At 42.1% G+C, this 27,951-nt stretch overlaps 5 protein-coding genes across 12 annotated transcripts; 4 read left to right on the forward strand and 1 right to left on the reverse strand.

Annotated features, from left to right (window-relative positions):
• Positions 1-3,965: 3,965 nt before the first annotated feature.
• LOC119549056 (aldehyde dehydrogenase, dimeric NADP-preferring) lies at positions 3,966-13,342 on the forward strand. Of its 8 annotated transcripts, none has more exons than XM_037856753.1 (13): positions 3,966-4,109; positions 4,169-4,207; positions 5,962-6,071; positions 6,386-6,444; positions 9,164-9,344; positions 9,406-9,627; positions 10,037-10,200; positions 10,269-10,499; positions 10,564-10,761; positions 11,595-11,710; positions 12,344-12,479; positions 12,546-12,705; positions 12,866-12,886. In XM_037856753.1, exons 1-13 carry the CDS (start codon positions 4,055-4,057, stop codon positions 12,884-12,886), a joined length of 1,692 nt encoding a protein of 563 aa, XP_037712681.1. In that variant the 5' UTR covers positions 3,966-4,054. The 8 variants fall into 8 exon arrangements, with proteins under 8 accessions (XP_037712681.1, XP_037712684.1, XP_037712682.1 ...); XM_037856756.1 differs by lacking the exons at positions 11,595-11,710; positions 12,866-12,886 and adding exons at positions 10,887-11,002; positions 13,165-13,342 and having other exon boundaries at positions 4,055-4,109; positions 12,546-12,696; XM_037856754.1 differs by lacking the exon at positions 11,595-11,710 and adding an exon at positions 10,887-11,002 and having other exon boundaries at positions 4,055-4,109; positions 12,866-12,982.
• A 336-nt stretch (positions 13,343-13,678) lies between these two features.
• LOC119549059 (NSFL1 cofactor p47) lies at positions 13,679-15,689 on the forward strand. The gene is made up of 5 exons (XM_037856763.1): positions 13,679-13,866; positions 13,958-14,193; positions 14,256-14,687; positions 15,015-15,359; positions 15,422-15,689. Exons 1-5 carry the CDS (start codon positions 13,765-13,767, stop codon positions 15,552-15,554), a joined length of 1,248 nt encoding a protein of 415 aa, XP_037712691.1. The 5' UTR covers positions 13,679-13,764; the 3' UTR covers positions 15,555-15,689.
• An 8-nt stretch (positions 15,690-15,697) lies between these two features.
• Positions 15,698-17,194, reverse strand: LOC119549058. The gene has a single exon (XM_037856762.1). The coding sequence runs from the start codon at positions 17,108-17,110 to the stop codon at positions 15,788-15,790; it is 1,323 nt and encodes a 440-aa protein (XP_037712690.1). The 5' UTR covers positions 17,111-17,194; the 3' UTR covers positions 15,698-15,787.
• A 675-nt stretch (positions 17,195-17,869) lies between these two features.
• On the forward strand, positions 17,870-20,741 carry LOC119551412 (WD repeat-containing protein CG11141). Its single transcript, XM_037860751.1, has 4 exons — positions 17,870-18,201; positions 18,291-18,575; positions 18,636-19,717; positions 19,797-20,741. The coding sequence occupies exons 1-4, from the start codon at positions 17,983-17,985 to the stop codon at positions 20,329-20,331; spliced, it is 2,121 nt and encodes a 706-aa protein (XP_037716679.1). The 5' UTR covers positions 17,870-17,982; the 3' UTR covers positions 20,332-20,741.
• Positions 20,742-22,254: 1,513 nt separating this feature from the next.
• LOC119550801 (inositol-3-phosphate synthase) lies at positions 22,255-27,286 on the forward strand. The gene is made up of 5 exons (XM_037859735.1): positions 22,255-22,517; positions 25,008-25,706; positions 26,130-26,372; positions 26,433-26,900; positions 26,962-27,286. The coding sequence occupies exons 1-5, from the start codon at positions 22,389-22,391 to the stop codon at positions 27,118-27,120; spliced, it is 1,698 nt and encodes a 565-aa protein (XP_037715663.1). The 5' UTR covers positions 22,255-22,388; the 3' UTR covers positions 27,121-27,286.
• Positions 27,287-27,951: the final 665 nt, after the last annotated feature.

Raw genomic sequence — 27,951 nt, forward strand, 5'->3', positions numbered from 1 at the left:
CAAAAATCAGTTCAACTTTTATGGATAAAGCCTAAAGGTAGGCTCTTGAATATTTTGGATAGGACTTGTGAACAAGTTTGAAAGCTCCGGGTTTGGATGATGGTAGTTAATAATAACGATCGTTTATATAGTTAATAATTTTATGGAAACTTGTCTTACGTCTTTGATCTATAATTAAATTCAAATTAAAATTTACTAGACACAAAGACAAACTAAGACTCGATGTAGTCACTCGCCTGGGTTTTATGCATTTTAATAGGTCTGCTTTTTAGTACTAAGAAAAAATATCTTAAATATTATTTTAATATAAATTAAATTTACAATAAATGGGAAAACTTAAATTACATGGGTGCTATTTTTAAAAGAAAACTTTTTTGCTTTGAATCTGTAAATTTTAAGATCGATTTTAATATACAAAGCAATTTGGGAATCTTTCTTTGTCCAAATCCAGCATCTTTTATTGTCTAGTTTATTGTGATGGTGATGCCTTCACGTACACCCGGAACCTGGGTCAAGGCTACCTATTTCTCTCCATAGAGCCACATACGACGCAAATGAGTTTCGGGTTTTGTCAAAAATGTACCGAGAGATCATTAGAATGACAAAAGGAATCGCTAAGTACTTCGGACATAATGAGATTTTTATGAAGCAGTAAGCCAAAGCCAACTCGAAAAGGTGGGATATTATTTTAAATCGTATCTATTGCGTGACTTTAAATATTGCGGTAGCTATGTGAGCAAATACTACCATTCGAATCACTTTTACAATTGTTTGCTAGTCGTAAAGTTGAGTAAATCGAGTCAAAGTCCAGATCCATTACCCGCTAATTTCAGCGGTGAGAATGGCTAATTAAGGCAATAGAATACAGATTGATGGGGTGCCTGATTATACTCATTTGCGAGTTTACTGGAGTAAGCGTAGCCCCCACGCGAACCGTTTAGTAACCTCTAATTTCATCTCCAGCAGACGACGTCTGACACTGAGGGTTTGTCCGGCTCTCATGGTCAGGGTACGATGCTATGTGATGTGATGTTAAAAAAAACTTAAATAGAAATAAATATACTTTTCGATAACCGGTTATTTATTTGCCCACAATTCACTTGTTGGCTTCTCCCCCAATCAGCTGTTTCCCCAGGCATAATACCAAATACGACAAAAGTAAACAGTTTATTATTATTTACGGGACGATCTTTAGCCTGTCTCGAACTATCCCTAAGTGGGTAGGGCATCGGATAACATATAGACAGGCGATATTCCGTACACCAAACGAGTAAGCTGCCCATAAAGTGTAAAAAAATTACTTTTTTATAGTTTAACCATATGTCATTTATTCGGTTTTTTATATTTCATTTCTATATACCCAAATAAAGTTTTTGTTTTATCATCAAAAACATTTTTAAAGCTTTCAAGAAAATTTAGTTTTATTTAAGGAATACTCTTATAAAAAAATAATAAAATAATTTTTTTTCGTTTTCGGTTCTACACACAAAAACAATTTTATGGGTAAAATTGACCAACATGGATAGTTAAGTATCTGTAATAAAAGCTTAGGAATGAATAAAAAAAGGGACGAGCACTTTATTGTTGATTTGGTTACTGCTTATTAGTAAACCTGCCATAATTTCGTTGTTCAAATTACTATTATATTGGTTAATTTTACAAAAAAGTTTTTTGTGTGTAGTTAAAGTTAAAGTTTTAATCAAATGTTGTAAAAAGTGGTAAGGGTAAAAATGTTATTTATCTAGACCAGTTGACAAGATCAACCAATTGCTGAAAGCAACTATCAATAATGTGGGCTTAATTTGTGGAAAATTTGTGTCCAGTTTCTTAATTGGCAGTTGGTGGTTCCAGTTTGTAAATTGAGCCACTCTTTTGCAATGTGACAGGTAGTTTAAAACGCGGGTTCGAGCTACAGAAGCTGGACTGTATTTTCAGGCAGAGGCGCCTTTAATCAATCACCAATATCGGATGACTTTGGGTGCCGAAGGCGTGTGAATCTACGACCCCAGACTAGTAAGAAAGACCCCGCACTAAGAAAATATTCAAATCAAAATTCGAAATTCGAAAAACAGTGTGTAAACAAGGCCGAAAAGAAAACTGAAACTGGAAAAGCGGCAGCAGAAAGGTGGGTATGGGCCAGCTCCGAGTTATAGCCGGGTTCAGACGTGTTTCGAGCGCGGTGGCGTCAGGTGAATCCGAGAGTCCATTCGAATCGAATTCGAGTGTCCAGTGCGTGTTCAATACGCTTTTTGAATGATTTTTTCTTTAGCTTTGTTTTTCGAGTTGCGGGCGACGCATACAAATTAGACCAGCGAAGAGTGGAGTGTAATTAAAGCGGCCCCCGATTCGATTCGATGTAAGCCGCTCCAGCCGAGCGCTGGTCGAGTGCATCGGTCCGGATTTCTGCTACCTGGTACTCGAGGTGGTCAACAGACAATTGGCCACCATTTCGCTGTGCACCGTCGCCCAAATCAGTTGGCTTTCGGCCGTTATCGCGCTCAGATTTGGTTAGATTCAAACTATTCAAAGCCCAACTGCCTCAAGTACCGGACAGCGGTTATTTAATATCTAGCGATTAGCCAACGCGCGTTGACAATTAGTTGGCCCAGATGCTGCAATGAAATGAGTGAAACTGGAGCCAAAACTAAAAAGCAAACCAAACCAAGCCAGTTACATGATAAATGCTGAATATGTTGTCATAGAGAAACGTGATCCCTGAGCCGCCGTGCTAATCAATTCGTATTAAATCATCGACTATTGGGCAACTGCCATATTTGCATGACGCGGAGTGTGCGGCGGCGGTTGAACTTGAAACTGATTATGGAGTGCGAGTGCATTTGGATGCCAGCTGGACTTTTGATCACTTAAAACACATTATTAGCTATTACTTGAAAAAAGCTGGATTTTTAATTAATACGAATATGAGAGTATTTTGCTTAAGCAGTTAAAACTCGATAACTATTCTAAAATGTTTATTTATTTTTACGTTCTGCAAAAAAAAAAGATAAATAATTAGTTAATGTGAAATTTACCTTTTTAAAAAACGGTTCAGTTTTTGTTTTTGATTTTCTAGATAACATTAGTATACTTGCTTAAAATTCGAAATTCGGTTATATCTAGTTTTTAAACTTTGTACTTTTTAGACCAGAATGCTTGTTAGTATGGTCCATATTTGTAGGATATTTTTAAGGGCCTACTCTCACCCGCCTATACGGTTCGTATTGAGGAACTTATGTTATACCAAACCAAACATTTAAAAAAAAAGCGCTTTAGGGCCTGCGAACTGCTTTCAAAGTTTATAACTCATACGCTCTGTTGCCGTCGATCAAATTTTTTGAAAAAAGTTCTGGCTGGCATATATGTGGTATAAGTAATTTTTAAGAACACTTTGAAAACATATCGCAAAGTCTACATCTCAACAGTAAAATGTTAGTTAATTAATACATTCTTTGCACATTTCAATTAACCATGTGAAGAAGTGAGAACAAGATTTCAATTTTTGGACCACCCTAATGTTTGCTGTACATTAGGTTAATTTTTAACTTAAGAATGTCATGTTTAAATTCTAGAAAATTAAAAAAAAACTGTTCAAAGTTGAGGAAATCATATTTCATTTATATTTCCGAACCTATTTTACTCCATCACTAGTTACACCAATAACAAGAATAACAAAACCTTGCTTTCAACATAATCGATTTTCGGACATTCTAAAAATCTGACAGAACCCTATTCAACCCCTATTTTATAGAAAGATAAAAATCTTTATATATGGGCCACCAAGTAATGTTATGGCAGTCCCAACACCTGGTTATTTAATTGCTTTTCTCAAGAGGACAACTTGACATGTTGAAAATTATATATAATAGCCTTTTGTCGATATTGTTTACCTGTTTAAGTTTGCATAGCTAATAACCTAGCTCGAATATTGTCCACTTTTACAGTTGACATTGACCTCCTTTATTTCATGGGAATAACACCAGATTTTGGGCTATTAAAAGTGTCCTTAACAAAGTATTTCATTGTTTAAACAGAGAAAAACAGTGAACGCTCAATAATGTTTGACAATGCTGTTAAACCACATCCGGAGACCAATGGAGTTCAACTTGATGGTAAGCCATTATACGTTTTTAATTTGGAAATGACCGATTTTATTGATTTTCCGTTTAAGCCGCAGGAGATCCAGCGATGACTACCGTTATAAACATTGGTAAGTCGGAGTGTTAATATGGCTCTTAACTATAAAGTTTAAGATATTGCAAGCAACCAGAGTATGCCTGAAATTTTAATAGGTATTCAAATTAACAGAGACTTGTAGTACAACAATATTCCTCTTCGCCTAGTTAAAATTGAACCCGTTTATTCGCCTGCGTCAAAAGCTTAAACGAGTTTTAAAACATACTTTTAACTTATGTATCATGAAGGTACAATTTAATTCCTTCTATATTTCAATATGAAATTCTAATATAAACAATACTTTATCGATGAATACAGTAGACAAACTTAATTTAATCTTAAAAACATTTTAAGGACTATATGTAACGGTTTAATACGGCTAGTTTTTTTATAACATATTTATTTTGCCGAATCATGGTGACTTTTAATAACTTTTATATGGGCTAATCGCAATCTTCGTTAGAAGCCAATTGCTCAATGGAACTCATCGTTACCAAGCACTATTATCAGAAAAGACAAAAGCGTACTAATCAAACGTATTTGCTCCGTTTAAATTGAGTTTTCCAAATTTGATTTTATAAATAAAGAGAAATACTGTGTCACAATATCAATACCGCAATAGACAATAGTAGATTAAGATAGGATAGCGCTGTAATTGCCCCAAACGTGTGTTAACCGAGTCCAAAACACAATGATTCGTTATCGGACCGACACGCTTGACTTTCCCCCACCCGAAATCCAGCGACATATCAGTTCGTATATAGTGTATGTACATTCTGAATAAAATACACATGCATTTCAGGCTGATAATGAAAGCCAGCGCCCCTAGTCGAGTATATTTTCGGCTTGTGAAGTAATAATCCATTCAGTGTCAACCGGCATTTTCGTTGAATAAGGTGCGTTTAGGTGTCTTGAGAGAATTTAAAATATCATGTTATACAAGTGTTCTTTAAGTGAACCAGCTGTTTTCTGGCGAAAGACTGGATATGCTAATTTTTAGCAAAATTAAGTTGCGCATTTGAAATTGCAACCTGTTGCTTTCGTCAGAGGAGTAGATTTTAAGTTTTTCGAGGAAAAAAGCTTATAAAGAGTTAAATAAACAAAAGAGCAATTAAATTCATTGTAAAGTGAATTGATTCATATTTGTATAGTTCAAATTTACCGCCATTACAAGTTATTGCCACCAGAAAAACATTTACCAACACTGTTTGTACTTTGGCGCGACACAAACAACGTATAAATACTAAAGTTCTTATTTAAAACTATTGTAGTTGGTTGTAAATTAAACAAAATTTAAATATTTAAAAGTTTTTAAAATAATGGTTGTGCTTTTTATAAGTATTTCTTCACTTTGACCATTATAATTTTAAAGTCCAATCAGATTCCCATTGGTATATTTTTTCACGATTTTTGGTATATTTAGCATAAAGCTTGAACCTCGGCGCGGTCACACTGGCAGTAAGTTTTTTTTTTGTCCAGGCAGATCCGATCCAAAATCTTGAAATATACAAGTTTTTGTTGTCGCGGTGAACGGTTGGCAAGCGCGTGAGCTCAATGCGCCTCACTTCTGCCTGTTGACAGTACAAAAAAGTACATATAATTTTAACAACAAACAGAAGACGGACGAAAGAAGAAAAACGGTAGATGCAAACGAAAGTGAAAGAGTGTTAGTTTTGTGTTGTTTACCTTTCTCAGTGCCGCCTGCCTACACCCCCTCTTCATCCACCTTTCTCTACATCTCTCCTTCTCTCTATCCTCCATCCCTCTCCCGGTTTCTCCTGATCGCAGAACCAGAAACCGAAAGTCCAATTGGGATCTTCACATCACAGCCGGAGAAGCAACAGCAACAACCAGAGCAACTCCAATACGAATCCGACAGAATGGCCAATTTTGACGATGTGAGTGTCCAATTAGGAAATTTATTGCAAGCGAGAGAAAAAAAGATGTGTAACGATTATTAACTCACACACGCACATAAGCTCGCACACAGGCGAACTCCGTGCACGTAACGAACATTAAGCGCCTTATTTAAGTTTGATTTGATTTTTATTTTGAATTTTTTGTTTTCGCCGTTCCGTCGTTATCCTCCCGTATGTATGCGTGTTGCATGTTGCTATTGCGTATGTGAAAAACCAACTGCCCCCTACGAACAACAACAACAACCATGGATGCACTGGAAAATATCAAAAACAACAACAACAACCACGACCAGACGTTGCAACGCGCCCGCCTCGCCTTTTCCAGTGGAAAGACCAGGAACGTCAGCTTTCGGTAAGTTTGCTTTTATTTTTTGGGTAGTTTTCGGTTTCTGTGTTTGTCAGTTTGTTTTTTGCACTGGCTCCTCAGTTTTAGGCATTAGTTTTGGGTTGAAGCTGCCGCTTGAGTGGAGATTGTGTCATGAAATTCGCAAGTTACAGTGGGTACTGCTTGGAAGGATCTGGAAAGTGGAAGTGGGCTAATGTTACTGGAAGTCCTGAGTATTATTTTCCATTTTCCACTAATTTTTTTTTTTTTTTTACCTAATTCAGCTTTTTTTTAATTTTTGATTTATTTTGGTTAACATTATTTATAAATTTTGAGGTTCATATGATTTTTTAAAATTATTTCCTGGTTTTCTTTATGTACGGATAAGTTATTTAATACTTTGATAACTCATTTTGAACGAGTCATTTTTGTTTTTGGCATTTTTGGACTTAAGATAAGATTTTCCTTTGATAAGTCATTTAATTTAAATATGATATTATACAAATATTTGGAAGTAGTCATATTGAAGTTTTTAGGAAACTAGAAAACATTAATTGTTAAAGTGATTTGAATGAGATATTTTATCTTAATTCAAAGAATATAACGATGAAAGCTCCACACAAATGCCTACAAATGTGATTAATTTCGTGTAGTTTAGTACTAGATATGGGATACAATTAGTTGGGTTATCCCAAACCTGTAACCACTGTGCAGGTTACTGGTTACTTTTATTACAAGTGGTTATTACAATGCTATTGCAGCAGGGCAGTCACCGAAATACAATCTCGGCTGGGGGCATAATAACTTTTCATGGCTGTTGTTTCATTTGGGGCCACAATCTGAATCCCAGAGATCTCAATCCCAGCGACTTTCACACGCAGTGGAAAGCTTTGACCTTTGAGACAACCCCGCCCTCCGAGCATTCCAGCTGTCGTTGATAAGAACTACAGATAGCGGAGCACTCTGGAGTGGGGATAGATGCTAAAGTCTAGTTATACGGACTGGGTCTACACTGCTCCGCTATGCATTAATGGGCCCGCGGCGGGAACTTTGACTCCGCCAAGTGCTTGTACTTTGAATGCAATTAGACAGCGGCGGTCTGAATTCGAAACATGTAACCGGAATAATTGCCATTTCCACGTCCCAACGGATAGCAGTCATCAGACAATGGGCACGAACGCAAACATGCACACTCATACTCGTTTATGGATATGTTAATAGACAAAACCGAAACCGAAATAGACAAAAACAGGCGATATACCCGCCGATAGTTTTGAGTGCGAAGTGTGAAACGGAAGTGCGGAAGAATCTCAGCCCAAGGCTGCTGGCCGTTTAATTCCATGATCTTTCAAATAGATCCGGACAAATGAACACGTTCTATGACTGTTTTTCGCCTCTAGCGACTTCTACTCCACAGCGCGGCTCTTTGATTATATTTAAATACATTTGCTGGATACAGTTGGACTTCCATGGGCCAAACCACTGAAAATTATACTGAACTAAAAAAGTAAATTTTAGGTTTTGAAGCTAATGTTAATGTAATGAAGTGGGATTTTTAACTGAATCTGTAACTGATTTTTATTGTTAGTTAAATTGCAAAAAGGTATTTGCCTGAAATGTATTTAAAAGATACTTTTAAAGAGTTTTTTATACTCTATTAACACATTTGAATTTTAATTGGTTTATTATTTAATTTCTTATTTTACATTAAGCTTACGTACTTTTTAAAAACATACGTACATATAAAAAAGATCATCGGATAGTCTTGCATATTTACATACAGAGTAATCATAAAAGAACGACCATACCTAAAATAAATATAACTATGCCTGTAAGACTAATGGCTTTTCTCCATAAAAAGAAATATTCCAGACATTGTAATCATAAACAGAGTAATTTTTTATAGCGGTATTGTTAGTAGGCACTTTTCTGAATTGACGAAACTTTACAGACATTTTAATCACAAAACAGAGAAATATTTAAATTGCATAATAATAATATAACTAATACTGACATGTGCCAGTTAATACAGACGTTTAGGCAATAAAGAATATAATATTTGACGAGTTTTCCTCAGCTGAACGATTCTTAAGTACCCTTACTAATAATTCAGTTCGTAAAACTATAGAGTGTCCAGTTTGAGTAATTGCGCGCTTAAAATGTTGTTTAATAATTTTTATGAGCTTAGGCCATAGGCAAGTTCTCCCGTAGCTCCAATACGAGACACTATATTGGACACCCTGGGGCTAATTGCTTTATTTATATTCACAGCGATCGGCGATCGGCTGTCCGTTTATGGATTTTATGTTTGTCATGAGCAAATAAAATAATTCAATTGAATTGCAAGTGCACCTCCAAGGGGCTGTTCACCTGCTGCTGTGGATCACCTTGACTCGATCTCGCCACCTCCTCCAAGGGGCACTTATAGATTGTAATCATCTCCGGCCGTGTGCCAGGTCAAAGTAGAGCACCGCCCCGGGTTGTCAAGCCGGTTTCCACGCTTCTAATCCCATATCCCCCCGAGTTGCGTTGAGTCACCCAAGTCAGAATCGTAGAATCGTGGAATATCTCATAACCGGCCGTATAGCTAGCATTGACCTTCCCCAAGCGCCTCTCGTGCATTGTGATTAGTATTGATTTTGTTTTGGTCTTTGTTTCGCGCTCCTACCGCGGAACTGTCCCATCATCATCATCATCATTTGTCCATTAATTATTTTTGGATTCCGCTTTCGCTTCTGCCTTTCAGACGCAAGCAGCTGGAGAATCTGCTGCGTTGCTATGAGGAGCACGAGAACGAGATTATCAGCGCCTTGGAGGCGGATCTGCGGCGGCCCAAGCAGGAGAGCCTCATCGTGGAGACCGAGTTCATGAAGAACGACATCAAGCACATTCTGTTCCACCTCGACGAGTGGGTGCAGTCGGAAAAGGTATATTACCAACTATACTGTACTCGAACTTCTCTTCTAATCCTAACTTATTATTTTCCAGCCCCCCAAGTCCTTTGTGAACCTGATGGACGATGTCCAGATCTACAATGATCCCTTCGGCGTGGTCCTGGTGATCGGCGCCTGGAACTATCCACTGCAGCTGCTTCTGGTGCCCGTGGCTTCCGCCATCGCCGCCGGAAACTGTGTGGTGATCAAGCCCAGCGAGATTGCCGCCAACTGCGCCAAGTTCATTGCCGATGTCATTCCAAAATATTTGGATAATGTGAGTCTTGCTGCTAAATCACCTGCTGCTATAAGCTAAGCTAAGCTTTGAAGCACCAAAACATTTCGACATAAATTGAGGTTTCACATTAACCTGTTTGTACAGAACTCTATAGAATTCGTCTTTGTTTTGTGAGGTTTATAAAATGTCATGATCAAATGAACTTTAAAATTTGTATCTAAATGAATTTGATCAGAGGAAATAGATCTATCTTATTCACTAGATAAAATGTATGATAAAGTATAGTTTATTTAAATGTAACCATTTCTAAGATCGATTCAACTATACTTACTTTATGAATTCAGGTATATTTGAAAAGATTCAAACATTTTCATTTCCAAAATGTTTATACATATATCTTCTTTAAAAGCTAAAGTTCCCAAATACTAAATGATTTTTCTCTCTCCAGGATTGTTATCCGATTGTCTGCGGCGGACCCAGCGAAACCGCGGAGCTGCTCAACCAGCGCTTCGACTACATATTCTACACGGGCTCCACACGCGTGGGCAAGATCATCCACGCTGCGGCCAACAAGCACTTGACCCCCACCACCTTGGAGCTGGGTGGCAAGAGGTGAGCTCGCCCTGATCCCCATTTATAGGTTCAGCAAGCCATTGTTTAACTGGGTGCTCTACTTTCAGTCCCTGCTACATTGACAAATCGGTGGAGCTACGCACAGCGGTCAAGCGCATCCTGTGGGGCAAGCTGATCAACTGCGGACAGACCTGCATCGCTCCCGACTACATTCTCTGCTCCAAGGAGGTGCAGGAGAAGTTCATCGCGGAGGCCAAGGACGTGCTGAAGGAGTGGTACGGCGACAATATCCAGAGCAGTCCGGATCTGAGTCGCGTGATCAATGCTAACAACTTCCAGTGGGTTATTTTAATTAACCAAATGATGGATTTGAAACAATGTTTATCTTTTATTGTATTTTAGACGCCTTCTTGGTCTGATGAAGTCAGGTCGTGTAGCCGTTGGCGGTAACTACGATGCCAGCGAGCGTTTCATTGAGCCCACCATCTTGGTGGATGTGAAGGAATCCGATCCCATCATGGAGGAGGAAATCTTCGGCCCCATCTTGCCCATCTTCAATGTGGAGAGTGCCTACGAAGCCATCAAGTTCATCAATAACAGGTATGCCAGTCCGTGGGACAATCGAAGGTCCTGCTGTCCCTTGTCTTTGCCCGTTTGCCATTTAATCACCTCACAAAAACCAAATACATAAAACCAATGTCCGATTCGCAATGTTTTTCTCATAGAGAGAGTCCACTTGTCCTGTATATTTTCACATCGGAAACAGACGTACAGAATCTGTTCATAAACGGCACCCAGTCGGGCGGACTGTGCGTGAACGACACGATAATGCACTATGCCGGTAAGAGAGTCACCCAGTCAACCAGTATAAATCAATCCAATCGAGATGCTAATGGATGTGGATATTGGATAATGAATTATGAATAATGATAATGAATGCGGATTACCGGCGTGTAGTTCGTTGCTTGCTCCTCCTCTACGGTTTTGGTTTCCCCAGATCTCTAAAAATCCCCAACTGAACCTGTTATTGATAGCTTGCTAAGTGCTCTGCATAGCTGTAATTTATAAAGCCTTGTTTGGTGACGGTGGTTCTAATTATTCCTGTACAGCTCCCTTGTAGTAGATGATTTAAAATCAGAATAATCCCCAGATTGAGTAGCTACACCTCCTACACTAGTCATCGATCATACATTTGTATATATGTCATTGATATTTGCAGATCTGTTTGAGTTTATTGATTGTATCTTTGGTAGAAAAAGGGATTTACATACATATCTCTTAATAGTTCAAAATTTTCTCCCCAGATCTGCAAATACTCCTTTGTTTGTCTTTTATGTGTAACTCTTGTTTTTTCCAAGCTCTTAATGATGCTCGAGGAACCTCAACTGTATTGTACTTAATCTGTTTATCTTCCCCAATATCCCCGTAACTAGAGAAAAGCCACTTGTTATATACGTGTTCTCCAACTCGAACAAGCTAGTCAAAGAGTTCAGGAGCAACACCACTAGCGGCGGATTCTGCAGCAACGAAACTATAATGCACTGTGGAGGTATTTCGCTATGATAATGTATATAGTTAAGAGATCGCTGTAGTTTTAGTCAGATATCTGTGTAATGCACCGATCTTTTATGTTGAACCTTATTTACACGAATTTTAAGTAGCGGGTTTACTGCACTCCAGCCATCCACATTTAAAATGCAAATTCTGGGATATTCTAGACACTTCACCACAACGAGTATACGGATAAAGACAGCTCAAAAAGTAAAACGAAAACCCCCAAGTATTCAAATATTATGCACATTGATTTGAATTTTAATTAAGGCTCTGTATTTTTTGGTTTCGGACTGTGGAATTAATATGTACCAAATGTATTATTGGCTTGGCAAAAATAATGATTAACACTAAAACGCTTGGCTAAAAATTGCAAATAGTAAATTGATATTAAGAGTGCTAAAATCTTTTTGGTGATAGCTTTAGAAAATAAAACCAGGGTGCGGTTTAAGTATACTATAAGTAATTAGATTTAAGTGTTGCTAATGATATATAGGCTATTTGCAAATATGTTTTGTGTTATTTTTAAACATTTTTTAATTAGTAAACTCTCTAAGCATTTATTTTGCAAGTAACTCAAGAAACTTAGGTGATTGGCTAGTTCGCAAATTAATATATCCTCGTTTCACAGTTGATGTATTGCCTTTCGGAGGCGTTGGCATGAGTGGAATGGGATGCTATCATGGAAAATATGGCTTTGAAACCTTCACACACAAAAAGTCTTGCCTGGGCAAGGATTTGTCGGCCTTTGGCGAGAAGTTGGCATCGTAAGTTTCTAGATATCAGATTGAGAGGGGTAATTATTGATTTATTTTGAAATGTCTCCCCCGTAGAGCACGGTATCCGCCCTACTCGGATCGCAAGGGATCGCTGCTGTCCTTCCTGCTGCGCAAGCGCCGTCCGCTGCCCAACCTGCACCTGAGCCACGTGGTGGCCATTGGTCTGGGCGTCGGACTGACGTTCCTGGCCAACTACTACCTACAGGTAAGAAAGGTATAGCAAGCCGGCTCCACTCGCTCAATTGTTCCCATTAAAATGTACGATTATCTTCCATGCATACACACGTCACTGGGCAAAACACTCAAAAATACGATATTCGACACGATCACAATCCACATAATACATATTACCCGCTGCTTCTACACCATTCCAGGGCAAATTGCTGTCGAAATAGGTGCACTAATGGAGCCCGGAGTTTTGTGAAGCCTGCGCCAGCGGATCTTTACCATTTACTTTTGGAATTGTTTGCAATAAATGTATAAGCGTTTCAGAACTTCGTTTTTTGGGCATGCACTTAACTAACTTCATTGCATATTCAGACAATCACAAAACTAACAAAAATTGGATATATAATGGAAAATATTTGCACGTATTTAAGCGTAGAATACATTTTGGGAATCGCTCCAAAATTAACAATTTGCGTTACAACCATTTTCAATTTTATATTTTCAGAAAAGCTCAACATCTGATTAAAACCCAAAAACTTTTTTATTTTTTATACGCATATCGGTGGGTGATGTAAAGCTTTGGATACTTCGTTATAAATGTAGTTATTGTTATTTAGTTGCTATTTAATACAAATGTGAATGCTGTAATGTAATGTACGATCAATAAACAATATAAAAAACTACCTACTGATTTTCAAATTTGAATTCTGCCGAACAGTGTGACCAGGTCTGTTAGAAAACGGTAGTTTACCAACACCACCTGAAGTGTAGTAGACATTTTACCTGAAAAACATCCTGATTGTAGAAAATTTTACAACAATTATTGGCTTTCGATTGATTTTCTATTGAACCTTCAAGCCGCTGTTAGCTCAATGTTGTTTAATTTCTGAAAATTATCAACAACAAATTCAACGGTATAGGGAATACCCTAAATTCAGAAAATTAAAACATCGATAAAGTCATTTCAAACATCGATAATTCTCCACCACTACTTTGAACAGGTGAGCACACACTGGACACTGTAGCGCTTTTTGTGTGGTCACACTGGTGTACGATTTTTTGTCAATCATTTGCTGCGGAAAATATATTAAAAAACTCGGTTAAAATGGCCGCGCGCGGCGATTTGATTGCACAATTCATAGAAATCACCGGAACCGACGAGAATGTGGCCAGGTTCTACCTGTCCAGCTGCGACTGGGACATAGAGGTGAGCTTTCGCAGAGCCGGCGACAACAATGATGCAGCAAATGCAGCCAGTACTAATGCACCCAAAAAAAATGCCAAATTTTCGTTTTCAGCACGCTCTGGGCAACTACTGGAGCACCCAGGCGGATTTGCCGGTTCCGGTGCCATCGGTGGGCCACGCGGACAACCCGAAACCAAAGCCGACATCGAGTAGTGGAACGGGAGCAAGTGCAGCAGCTCCCGCCGTCGCTGGGGCAACCAAAAGCGCAGACGCTGCCACCGCCACCGCCGCTTCCTCATCAGCAGCTTCGGTAGACATTGCACCCGCTGCGTCAAAGGCCAAGCCAAAGTGAGTTGCATTGTAACCTTGGCAACACCGAGAATAATCCGAACTACCTTCCCCCCACCCAGATTCGCCACCCTTAGCGACATGTCCAAGGAACCATCGAGCGACGACGACCAGCAGGCATTCTATGCCGGCGGCTCGGACCGCTCCGGTCAACAGGTCCTGGGCCCACCGAAGCGCAAGAATTTCCGCGAACAGCTCACCGACATGATGCGTTCTGCGCAGGAGCAGAACATCGCGGAGGTGGGCCCCTCCACCAGCAGCGGCGGCGGTGGCAGTGGAGGACCCAGTGGTGCTGTCTGGGGCCAGGGCATGCGGCTGGGCATGACAGATAATGATCACACGGCTGTCGGCACCAATAAACCGGCACAGGGAGGTGAAAACAAACCGGTGGTGGTGCTGAAGCTCTGGAGCCAGGGCTTCTCCATCGATGGCGGCGAGCTGCGTCACTATGACGATCCGCAGAACAAGGAGTTCCTAGAGACAGTCATGCGCGGGTAAGTGGTACTCATCCCCGCGTGCAGCTATTTTTACGATGTATGTTAGCAACGGGTGCATGTGCATCCCTTAAACTGATGCATGATGTTAATTAACTTGACATCTCCATGTTCAAAAGACCCTTCCCCGAGTATTTCGTTTGATGTTTTTAGAACAGGGGTGAAGGTCTAACAGAAAATCAATACACTTCTATAACTATGTACCAACCTATCTATTTATCTTATCTATCCATTTATAAATCGCATTTCCTAGTGTTAGTACTAAATACGAATCCTTTTTTTTTACAAAATGCGTTATAAAATCGTTATATAATTAAACCATTTCAGAGAAATCCCGCAAGAGCTGCTGGAAATGGGCCGCATGGTCAATGTGGACGTAGAGGACCACCGACACGAGGACTTCAAGCGCCAGGCAGCTCCGCAGACATTCAAGGGATCCGGCCAGAAGCTGGGCAGTCCCGTGGCCAATGTGGTCACCGAAGCTCCAACAGTTCCAGTGGCACTGTCGCCCGTCGAGACAGCCAACCAGGAGGCCAGTGCCCGCGATGCCATCAACTTGAATTCCGAAGCACCGTCCACCACGCTGCAGATTCGTCTGGCGGATGGCTCGCGTCTAGCTGCGCAGTTTAATCTGACGCACACCGTCTCCGACATTCGTCGCTTCATTCAAACGTAAATGCACTGACGTTGGGGACATTGCGAGCTGATTAACTTTAATCGTATTTCATTTGCAGGGCACGCCCTCAGTACTCAACCAGTAACTTTATCCTGGTGTCCTCGTTTCCCACTCGCGAACTGAGCGATGATAATTCCACCATCGAGAAGGCTGGCCTCAAGAATGCTGCTCTCATGCAGCGCCTCAAGTAACTCTAAGTTAAATACGCGTAAAGACTCCCAGCGAAAACGGAGCAACTACCTATGAAATAAAACTGGATTTGGTGAAGTCGGGGAAACCTATGTGGCCGAATCCGATGTCTATAATTGTCTATGATATATACAATATACCAAAGTTGTGTGCTAATTTGTATTCACTTTATGGCAGTCAAGTAATCTCTCAGAGCTACATTTAAATCTCAAACTAAAGGCTATAATATGTGTTCTTAGATGAGTAGGTCCACCTCGTTACGCAGACCGTTGATGTGCTGCATAAAGTCCTCACGCACTGCGTTGCGCCAGTCGTGCAGGCCGTCGCTGCCCACGTGATCGCAGTCCACGTAGCGATGCACAAACCCGGTGGACAATGACAGTTCCACCTCGGCCGTGCTAGCCAAGAGTTGCGCAGGTGGCTGCTCCAGGCGATTCAGCAACGATTTGTACGCGGATCTTCGCTCCGGATCGTACTGAACGTTGTCGGGCAGCAGTTTCTTTCGTTCGTCATAGCACACAGACATGGTGGCCAGTTCAAAGCGAGAGGTTTCCGAGGAGAAGTGTCTTAGTTGCTGTTGGAGCGATCCCTTGGCCTGGTCTACAGAGAATCGAGAGTTGGGGAAGAACAGCTCGTTGGGACGGAGTAATAGAGTGAAGCTGGCGTGGTTCACATTCCGCAGCAGGCAGTCCGTGAGCAACAGTTGATGGATCCGTGACTGTGTGCCGTTGGTTTGCCGAAAAGGAAAGTTAAATGGAAGACCGTAAAGATTAATGTTGGTCCGGTCCAGCAGGTGAATCACTTCCTCGGGCAGCTCGTCGTAGTTGTACACCAGAAAATTATCGATGCCTATGGCCTGGTGGAACAGGAAGAACTGCAGCAGGGCGTTCTCGCTGCGAGCGAACCTGGAGGTCATGTTAAAGCCCACGAGATCCACGCAGATGGTGGCCGGCAGTCGAGAAGGAACTGCTGCCACCTGTTTGCTGTCGCTCTTCTTGCCCGCTGGCTTCAAGTTCCGCAGGCGCAGCTTCACCGGACTCCTGGTGGTGGTGGTGATGTCCGTAAAGGAGACACTGCCGGGCTGACCGAAATCGCGGCTCACTTGGCAGAAGAAGTGATAGCTGGTGAAGTTGGAGGACTTGTCGTCCACCAGGCTCTCAATGGAGTCCCGCTGGAAGCGAAACTTTCCCTGCACACTGCGCCCACCCTGGAGGTCTAGGGTGCATCGGAAGTCCACCACAGCTCCCTTCTTGCCGACGACCAGGACGTGGGCTTCGCCGCCGGCCACCAACTCGTTGCGCATCCAGTAGGCGGAGTAGGCGTGGAAGGAGTCGCCGATCATCTGCCACACGGGCAGCGGGCGCCACAGGACGGCCTGGGGTCCATCCTCCTTTGTTCCATTTTCCAGGCGTCGGAGAACTGCGGCATCGTTGCGCCCGAAGAAGTTGACGTACTTGAGAACGTATTTAAGGCGGTTGTTCTCGGTCTTGTACATCAGGAGTATGCCCACGCTGAGGCAGGAGATTAGGAGCAGCACCAGCTGCTGGTACTTCCGCATCCTGGTTTGTTTAAATTCCGATGCAGGCTAACAAGAATTAAAAATACACTCCCTAATTGAAACCCGCCAGCAACAGCTGATTTCCAGAGTTGCCAAGTACTGAAAATAGATTTATAATGTTTGGCGGTCTATCGAATCATTTTGATTTGATTTTGAATTCAATAATATGTAATTTGAGAACTGCTTTTATAACTATTCCAGCAATCATGGTGCCGATGTGAATTTGGTTAAGAAACATTATTTCAAAAGAATTTTATTAACCGTTGAATGAAACCAGTTTCAATCGTTGGTTTCAGCGACCTTCTCTTTAAGACCAGTTCCTGGAGCTCCGTCCGCGGGCAGAAGTAAACTTTTTGAAGGCGCCACAGTATTTACGAATTTATTGGCTACGATGTACCAATTGTATTTCAATTAAAAACTTCAAGTGGTGGAATACTCGAGTATTTATTATTTATTTATTTATATAAAGCTAGCTTAAAGTTAAACCTATAGGCTAACTAAATTAAGAGCTCTAGCAGCTAAGGCCTTCAGCTCATCTGGTTTAACTTATACAAGCTCGTTAGTTATAAATTATAAAGCCCATTTTCTAAATTCCAACTATCTAAAATAGCCACTAAGTTGCCGAAGCTTATTTTAATGCAACAACATAAATATATTTTTTTGTGCTAGCTTACAATTTTGAAATTACCCGCCCAACAGGGCTGTCCACTTGCTTAATCGAGCGGGCGTTGCCAGATGTCAGCGAAAGGGGTTTTGTTGATTGTTTTGCTGAGCCGGAGAAAAGAGAGAGAGACGACACCGAGAAAAGGAGAGAATTGTGGAATCCCGAAATCCCCGTCCTGACCTGAGGCGCAATTTATCCCAGCAAGGACATGGCCAGCAGCAAGGAGTTGTGCTCCATCCGGGAGTGGGCGCCGCTGACGGAGATAATCGAGCAAATTCCGGCACGGCTGCAACGCGGTTTCTTTCCGGCCAATCTCAACCTGACCTGTGTGGACGCCACCGAGGAGTTCCTGGCCATGGGCAGTGACGCGGGCATCGTGTTCTGGTACAACCGCCACACGGGCGAGATGCAGAAGCTCAAGGCGGAGGTATGTCCACATTCGATGACTCATTTCCGCACCCTTGGACATGCGTGTGGTTCCCCCATTAAGTCAACTTCCCCTTCCCATTTTTATAGGCGGCTACTCGAATAACTTGCGTGCGGGTTGTCAACTCCGTGGAGTACATGGTAGCGGCTGGATGCGCCAACGGGCAGGTGAGCATCTTCCAAATACAGAAGGAGCTACCTAGAGACTTGGACCTGGTGGCTCCCTGCACCCGGAGCCGGCCCATCGAGCGCTACACCATCCGGGATCTGCACAAGTGCGTGGTCAGCTGCTGCGAGTGGTCCAAGAACGGGATGAAGCTCTACTCGGGCGATCGCCAAGGCGTGGTGGTGCTCACGGAGTTCGACTACCAGGCGGTAAGCGCAAATAATTCCCAATTACCCTAAGCATTCGCTAATTGTAACCCTTGAAAATAGCACCTCAGCAAGTCCGTGGAGATCCTGAGCGAGGCCTACGAGATAGTGCAGCTCAGTGTGAAGCAGAGCCTCCTCCTAGTGGCCACGCTCTACCGCTGCATCGTATGCCAGCTCGACGTACACACCTCGGAGTGGAGCATCACCCAGGTGGGCAAGAAGGATCGTAAGCAGCTCATCGATTGCGGCGCAGTCTTTCTCAAGAAACAGACCGAAAACCAGGCACAGCTCGTCTGCGGGCGACCTGGACTGCGCTTCTGGGTGGCCGATGCCGCGGGCAATGTGTCCAAGACCGTGCTTTTCAGAGACGCTGTGATGCGCAGCCCCACCTGGGAGATACCCATACTGAACCCCAAACCGCGCAGTGAGCCGTCCAGCAGTCAGCATGCGGCTGCAGCTTCCACTTCTACTAGGCAACCTGGAACGGAGGATGGCTACGTGGCCAGTAGCAACTTTCGGCAGCTGTACCTGTACGATGGCCACGATTCCTTGTTGGTTACCCACGACGATGCCACCCTGTATATACTTAACTTGGATAAACTCAAAGTGGAAGCCGTGGCGCGTGGATTCCGAAAGATCCTTGACTTCTGCGTCTGTGGCAAAGAGATCTTCGTACTTGAGGGCGATCGTACTTTGCTGCGCCTGGCTCCTTTGCCCGAGCCACCCAATAAGACGGTCAAGGTCATATTCAATCCGCTGATGCCGCCTCCAGTTCCCGTCTTGGGATCTTCGCACTATTCACAGCTGGAGTCGCCGGTGGAGCCCCTTGCGGATCCAGTTCTGCAGAATGCGGAGGAGTGTTTCGAGCAGTCGCCGGTGGAGGATCTGGATCTTAATGTGCCCATTGAAATGGCGGTGGAGTCACCTTTGGTTCAGCAGAACCGCCGCTTGGAAATCTTCCGTCGCATTGGCCAGATGGACTTTGAGCAGTCCATCGTCCACTGCAGCCGAAAGACTGCTGTGGGTAAATCGCCTGAAGCCAGTGGTTCGGGTATTGTTGAGATTGGCCATGAGACCCATGAACTACGGTTACCGCTTACCAATGCCGCGACCCTAATGGAGGCCAGCTACTGTCAGTTAGAAAAGTAAGCATCAATAATTAGGGCTTTGTTAATACATCTGTATTTATCTTTCTAATCCTAATAAATGCCATATTTCTTATAGCAATGGCCTTGCTTCGCCGCTGGACATGAAGGCAGCCTTCCTGGCGCACCTGCCCGATGCCCTAAGTCCCAACACTTTGCAGAAGACCGTTGCGGAAAAAGCAAAATCGCTGGCTGCCGAGTTGGACATTCCGGAGGTGCATCTGTCCCCATTGTCCGAGGAGGAGCTTCGTGCTGCCCAGGTGCAGGCTCCCCAACTAAGCGAATCACTAATCAGGTGCTATCCTACGCACCTGGAAGAGGCCAGTGTTCAAACGACTTCCCGGCAAAGTCCACTTAACACAGAGGATGATTATAATGCAGGTCAACCCGTGGATGGGATTAGGGCCGTAGCTCCCTCAAAGCCCAAAATGGCTCCGCTAAAGTTTGTCATGAGCCAGCCGAAGCCGAAACTGTCGCTGAAAGTGGAAAAGGAGGAGGAGGAGTACACCAGCTTCCTCCCTGACTTTCGGCGAGCTGGCGATCCTCTGCGCAAGGAAACACCGGCCACCAGTGACTCAAACAACTCCAGCGAGTGGGAGTTCTTGGACAACTAGTTCAGTATTAGAATAAGTGCATACTCATTCGCTTTCCCTTTGATTTCGTGCACTTTCTTTTTTGTTTGTCTGTGTTTTGTTCGAAAAAGTGTTGTGCTTATCAGATTGTGATCACCGTGATTTACATACTATTTTTAGTGAAATTTACATAATTGTACATAATGTTAGACGTACGCAAGGTATTTCCTGACCCCAAACGAATATGAATTTTGAAGTTCAAAAGCACCCAAACCATTCCTTAAAAGATCCAAAAATTCTAGCGTAGATAGCACCTTAGCATCAGAGTGAAATTGTACCATTTATTTAACATCATTGTATACTAAGTTCTTTAAGATATTCCAATGCTTTAAGTATTTGCTACTTAAGTTCAAGGTCGCTTTACATACACAAAATACATTTATTTTATACAAGTGCAAACGTTTTGCTTCAAGGGTGTCCCCCCAGCAGGAAATGGATATGGGCTGATACCGAGTTTTTGGTCGTTGTTTATTCTGGAACTACGTGTCAGACTCGAGCTGGCGATAGTGTTGCATGTGAGGGAAACGAGACGCCCACAGCAGCATGTGCCGGGTCTGCTGATTGCGGTGACTGCCGTAAGGCTCCAGCGGAAAACTTTGGCTGTAGAAGCTTCTTGATCTCCAGCAATTATGCAACCCTGTTCAACTCGAAACGCAAACGGACCAGCCCACTGCATTGATTGATCAACAAATAGTAATTCGAGCTCACTTCGCACTCAATTGACTGCAATAAAGGAAAGTTCTAAGAAGTTTCGCCTGCATCTGGCTTCCAGAAGATTCGAGGAAGCCGTGTTGCCTGTCCTCTGAAACAAACCAAGTGGGTGTCACTCTGGAACACTCTGAGAGCGCGGAAAGAGACTACTACACATGTCATGCGCAAGAATTGACAAAAATTCTACTATGTTTCGATAAAAGAGAACAAAAGGTTCAGATGAATTGCCGGTATACAACATAATAGAGCATAATGATAAAAACACCTTAATTATAAGGTGTTGATACCTTGATTTAAAAAAAAAACAATAGTCATTCACCATTATTATTATAGTATTACTCGGCTTAGACATTCTTACATTAAAATAATTTTAAAATAAATTTCAAACGTATACGTGTGTCTAAGCCAATGACAATAAAATGATTATTGATGTTTTTTTAATCAAAATATTAAAAAATGTAAAACATCAATATGATCGTCAATCATTATTTTGAGTTTTATAATAAAAACCACAAGAATTATTTATTTTATTATGATACTTTTATGATTTTAATTTAAAACTCATATTGATTACTGTCCCTGGTACTAAATAGTTATTATAGAGAATTATAAGCGAGTTTGGTTTAATCATATCGAGGTTAGGAATTAAGTTGATTGATATATTCGGTAAAACCCAAGGGATACCCATTTCAGACCTGATGACAAGACCTAAAATCTTAATCTGTTTTAATTCCAGCCATATATCATTGTTTAAAAATCTATTATTTTAAGCTTAAAGCTAAAACTCGAAAAAAGCAAATATTTACAATGTTATTTTCAATTCAATGGTGACTTGCAAGGGCTCTCTTTAAACTAAACATTAGAACCCATTTAAGATTTGGCAAAATAAGAGCAAGCGGAAATTTTCCGTGGCCTAACCATTGCCTTGAATTATTGAATTCAAACTCAATTGGCCACTCAATGAATTATGGAAATAGGTGACAGCGATCTACGCCGAGCAAAAGAGATGGACAGAAGGACTCAGCGGTGCTGATTGAGAAATCCCACGCATGCCGGAAAATTTCCGATATCGTCTGGTTCCCTTAAGTGCGCCGCAGAGCGTTACGGAGAGTTAAATGTACGATATGGGGCGAAAGAAGAGAGTGCGCTTTCGCCAGCCGGGAGTCTATAAAAGCGGCCCGGTTTCCACTCAACCGAGTCATTCGCCGCGAACTTTTGCCTCGACCAGAACGCAGTCTCCAGAACCCAGTCCCGAGAACCAAGTGCCAGGCAAAGCCCATTAAAACGCGCTAATTGACAAAAAGAGAGTGTTAGCAAAAACATCGAGAATGAAGCCCACCAACAACTCAACGCTGGAAGTCATCTCCCCCAAAGTGCAGGTGGACGATGAATTCATCACAACCGACTACGATTACCAGACGTCTCATGTGAAGCGTACCGCCAATGGACAGTTGCAGGTAAGTCAGATTACCAGGTGGTAACTCCCTGAGATCATCTTCTATCCAACCCAGTTCTAAGATATCGAACTGGGTGCGAAAAGCCCATTTTCCGGCTGACCTTCACATTGAACTTTTCCAACAGGCGGGATGTGCTCTCCCGCTCAAATGCGCATTTGCCAGCACTCAGAGAATAGTATGCCTGACCTGGGTGCAGAAAATAATAAATAATGCAAAATAATACACCCAAATAGCCAAATAATGCTTAAAACTTGAAATTGTTAATACAACATTTCTTTAATTCGTCTTTCTCAACAAAATATTGGTACAATTAAACAAATGATACAGTCCTAAGTTAAATTACTCTTTTTAACTAGGGATATCCAAGTCTGTACGCCAGAAAATATTTTTCTTATCGTTTCTAGCAACGAAGTCTATTAAAATGATTGTTTTTGATATAATTAGTATTTTTTAAGTTTATTTATATGCACAGAGAAAATTCTAAAGATCTCCTCTGAGTTATTAATGTTCTTAAAAATATAACGACATTTTTAAACTGAACTTGTTTTTATCTTGCTTGAAACAAGTTAAATTAGCGGTATTTGGATATTATATGTATCTCAACAAATACACTATTATTCCAGTCAGTAGTGTATATTTATCACAAAGTTGTTAAATAAACTCAATTTAACTTTTCTCTTCTCACCATTTAGTTCTGATATTGAGAACATTAATACCAAAATGTATCTACACAGTTTTTAAGAACGAATGTTCTCAATTCAAGAACAATGGATATTCTTGGATATTTCTTATTGTGTGTGTAATTCTTTCCTTAGGCTAAGACTTAACAAAATTCTTTCTAAAACATAAGTAATACTTTTCGAAAATATTAAAAAAAAAACCAATCAATTTAAACGTTAATTTTTTCACAGTGTACAGTGCCAGTTTGCCAAATATTATACCGAATCTGACTTATGATATATCATATTTCGAAATATTTATGTCATTTACTAATATTTACGAAAAGCTGAGTTTAAGAGCTCATTTTTCCTGGTGTAGGGACAGTAAAATTTTCCATTATCTAGCCAAGAACCGAATAGTGCCGAACTACCCGGGTGCCAAGGGACCCCTCCCCGATTCGCAGCAGATAAAAACACCGATAAGCGGGGGCGGGGTCTTACTCACTTACACGAAGCGTTACAGTTACAGTTTATTGATTGTTCGGGAAAACAGCTGACAATAAATACGGCTGATATTTCGTCATTATTCCATTATTTCGGACTGCGGGTGGCGTGACTCTGTGCGCAGGCGCCTTTTGCGACTATCAAATGGCACCTAAACAAATAGGGATGGCAAGTAGACCCGAATCGAAACCCGATAGCTAATTTCCAAGTGATTGTGGTCGCGGTACGTGCTCTGTTTACATCCCCTGCTGCCGCCACCCACCCCTACTCCCAACCCCACCCACAGACACTTGCTGCGCCTCAAGGTCACTGTCAGGCGATGTCCACAAAAAGAGAGAGCGGCCCAAAGAGAAGTGGACTCTCTTAGCCGGCCAAAGAGCGAGCCTCCTTTCCTTTCCCCGGCCAATGATAATTTCGCCGGCCGGCTTTTGGAGAACCCAATAGTGGACCTTGGACCAACACGATCCCAAATTTAGAATGCAATCATCATCATCATTATCATTACTTATTCATCAGTTTTTGTTTGTGGTTCAAAGCAACGTGCGTTGACTCGGCAGAAATCGGACAAGAACTGCTTGAGTAAACAACACCCAAAAATAAGTTATAAGACCATGCGATACCTGTCGATTTTTATAATCCAGTTCTTATATATTTAAATATTTGAAGTGGAATACATTTAAATTAGGCTAAGGAATAAAACTGTAAACCATTTAAAGAATTTTATTTTTGTTACCTAAGTCTATTATAAATTTTTCTTCAAATTTCAATCGCATTAGCGAAAAAGTCTTACAAAAAGGAAAGATTTTTTCCCATTTTACGATAAGTTTTGCTACAATCTGATATTACAAGTCGTGTACTAATGATATAAAGATTTTGTCACACTTTGAGTGTGTATCAATTTTAAATTCATACGCAATGTAAAACATATATATAAGTGATATAGGGATATCATGTTATAAATAATATGGAATTATATATAATCGGGAATAATTTTCTATACCTATATATTTTTTGCATCAGTGAGTATCTCGATTTGACCATTCCCATAATATATCATTATTTTTTTATGGTCAATCAGATCATAGCCACCTGTTGCCAAGAGAGTCCAATCACAAATACCCCCCATTGCCATTGCCAAAAACCATTGAAAGGTATTGATATCAGGTTCGCTTCGCAAAAATCACGCGATCATAATTTATGCTTTTGGCTACCTGACCGGGGTGGCAAGATTTAATATGGCGATAAGGTGGCCGGACCTATAATAAGACCAAACGGGTTGTGCCATTTCCAAGGCTTATCGGACCTAATCTCTTGCCAATCTTTGCAGGTGCAACCCCAAACCACGGCGCTGAAGATACGCACGGGTCGCCAGGTGCCCAAGTTGGGCGTGATGCTGGTGGGATGGGGTGGCAACAACGGCTCCACCCTGACCGCCGCCCTGGAGGCCAATCGCCGCCAGCTGAAGTGGCGCAAGCGGACGGGCATCCAGGAGGCTAACTGGTTCGGCTCCATCACCCAGGCCTCCACCGTGTTCATTGGATCCGATGAGGTCGGCGGCGATGTCTACGTGCCCATGAAGGAGCTGCTGCCAATGGTGGAGCCCGACAATATTATCGTCGACGGCTGGGACATAAGCGGTCTCCACTTGGGCGACGCCATGCGCAGGGCCGAAGTCCTGGACGTGGCTCTGCAGGATCAGATCTATGACAAACTGGCTCAGATGCGACCACGTGCGTCCATCTATGATCCGGACTTCATTGCGGCCAATCAGTCGGACCGGGCCGACAACTTAATCCGTGGATCTCGGCTGGAGCAGTACGAGCAGATCCGTAAGGACATCCGTGACTTCCGCGAGAGCAGCGGCGTCGATTCGGTCATCGTTCTGTGGACCGCCAACACGGAGCGCTTCTCTGAAGTCCAGGCGGGACTGAACACCACCAGCCAGGAGCTCCTCGCCTCCCTGAAGGCCAACCACTCGGAGGTGTCGCCTTCGACGATCTTCGCAATGGCCAGCATCGCCGAGGGGGTGAGTGCTTCTGCTGTTAATGCTTACGGATTCTATATTTAGGGCCGATTTCTCAATGTCACGTTAAGATCCTTGTTATCGATTTCTAAATGTGATCTAAAAAATGTTTATCCGAGTCAAAAATTAAACTCAATGATAAAAGTTTCAAAACTTTGAGAAATCGGAAATTAATATGATCTATGTATAATCATTTAGTTTGTTTAGGGTCGTTTTCTTGAGTGTCGGTTAAGATGTGTAGGATTAATAAAGTGTTTCTTTTCTCGAGCGTTGAGAGTTAAATCTTTCTGGCTCTTGGATTAGCTTAATTAAATGAGAGCTAACCCGTACCTTAACTGGCACTCCAGAAAATGGTCCATAGGGCTTTGGAGAACACTCTTTGAAGACTTTATACTTAATCCCCATTCAATGTTTTTTTTCCCGCAGTGCACATACATCAATGGCTCTCCGCAGAACACCTTTGTGCCCGGACTCATCCAGCTGGCCGAAGAGAAGAAGGTCTTCATTGCCGGCGATGACTTCAAGTCCGGTCAGACGAAGATCAAGAGCGTTCTGGTGGACTTCCTGGTGGGAGCTGGCATCAAGCCGGTGTCCATTGCCAGTTACAACCACCTGGGCAACAACGATGGAAAGAATCTGTCCGCTCCCCAGCAGTTCCGCTCCAAGGAGGTAAGGGTTCAGTGAATTTCCTTAAGGACTATTCGACTTTTAAATACCCTCCCCCGGCAGATCTCCAAGAGCAACGTGGTGGACGACATGGTGGCCTCCAACAAGCTGCTCTACGGACCCGATGAGCACCCCGACCATGTGGTGGTGATCAAGTATGTGCCCTATGTGGGCGACAGCAAGCGGGCCATGGACGAGTACACATCGGAGATCATGATGGGCGGCCACAATACGCTGGTTATCCACAATACGTGCGAGGACTCGCTGCTGGCCACACCCCTGATCCTGGACCTGGTAATCCTTGGCGAGCTGAGCACCCGCATCCAGCTGCGCAGTGCTGAGAACGAATCCGCCCCGTGGGTTCCCTTCAAGCCGGTCCTCTCCCTGCTAAGCTACCTGTGCAAGGCGCCTCTGGTGCCACAGGGCTCCCAGGTGGTCAACTCGCTCTTCCGCCAGCGCGCCGCCATCGAGAACATCCTGCGCGGCTGCATCGGTCTGCCGCCCATCTCACACATGACCCTGGAGCAGCGGGTAAGCCAAATCCGTTTGGATTCCAGTCATCAAGCATCTTAAGCCCCCTCTATATCCACAGTTCGACTTCGCCACCATCACGAATGAGCCACCTGTGAAGCGGGCCAAGACCCTGGGCCAACCCTGTGCCTTTGAATCAGCCACCAATGGCAAGAAGCTCCATTCCAATGGACACACCAACGGATCCGCTAAGCTGGCCGCCAACGGAAATGGCCACTGATGCCTGATCCTTGCAGGAAACTGATTTCCCATTGGAAGTATATAATTTGGATATATATGGTTTTAACTGGATAAAAATTACAAAATAGGCTTAAGCTACCATTACTAACTGAACCGTTAAAATATAAAAAGGCTTTACGGACTGTTGTCTGTGTCCCACAAACAAAGTATTTGTTTCTCAGCTTTTATGCATGATTCACATAACTGGCAATATATATGTTGTAATCAAGTAGTTTACAAAGAAGGGGAATCCTAAGTCAAATTCTTACCAAAAATATGTATGTTGGAGAAGACTTGTTTAAATCAAATTCGTTCTAAGTGACAGTTAGAACTCAAAAATCAATTGGAAAATGTAGTTATAAAGCTTTACTTGCATTCTGCATTGTTCTTTTTGGATAGTTGTAGTTTTCTTAGTTTAATATCGATCTAGTTTTGAATCACTAAGTGCTAAACGCCTTGAAACTATTGCAGAAAAATAAGTTACTCCAAAAAGTATATTACAATATATTTCATAGATATCAAACATCTCAGATCTCAAAGTGCTTGAGGAAGTTTCATTATATAATTCATTTTTACTTCGTTCTTATAATTAAGAAAGTAAACTCATAATCTGCTTTATATGTAAGTACACTTTTATTTTATCGGTACAGCATTAAAACAGTTTTAGATTCACTGTAAACCATCACTGTGGACGGCAGTTCACGTAGTGACGAAGCGCAAAAGGAGAATGTGCAAAGGCACTTACTATAAATACTCAAAGAAATGAAAATCTAACGTGATGTGACGATCGTAACGAGTTATACACCAATCGAAAGGTATCTCAAACACTAAA

This window comes from Drosophila subpulchrella, chromosome 2R (genome assembly GCF_014743375.2).
Source record: "Drosophila subpulchrella strain 33 F10 #4 breed RU33 chromosome 2R, RU_Dsub_v1.1 Primary Assembly, whole genome shotgun sequence".
Taxonomy (NCBI): Eukaryota; Metazoa; Arthropoda; class Insecta; order Diptera; family Drosophilidae; genus Drosophila; species Drosophila subpulchrella.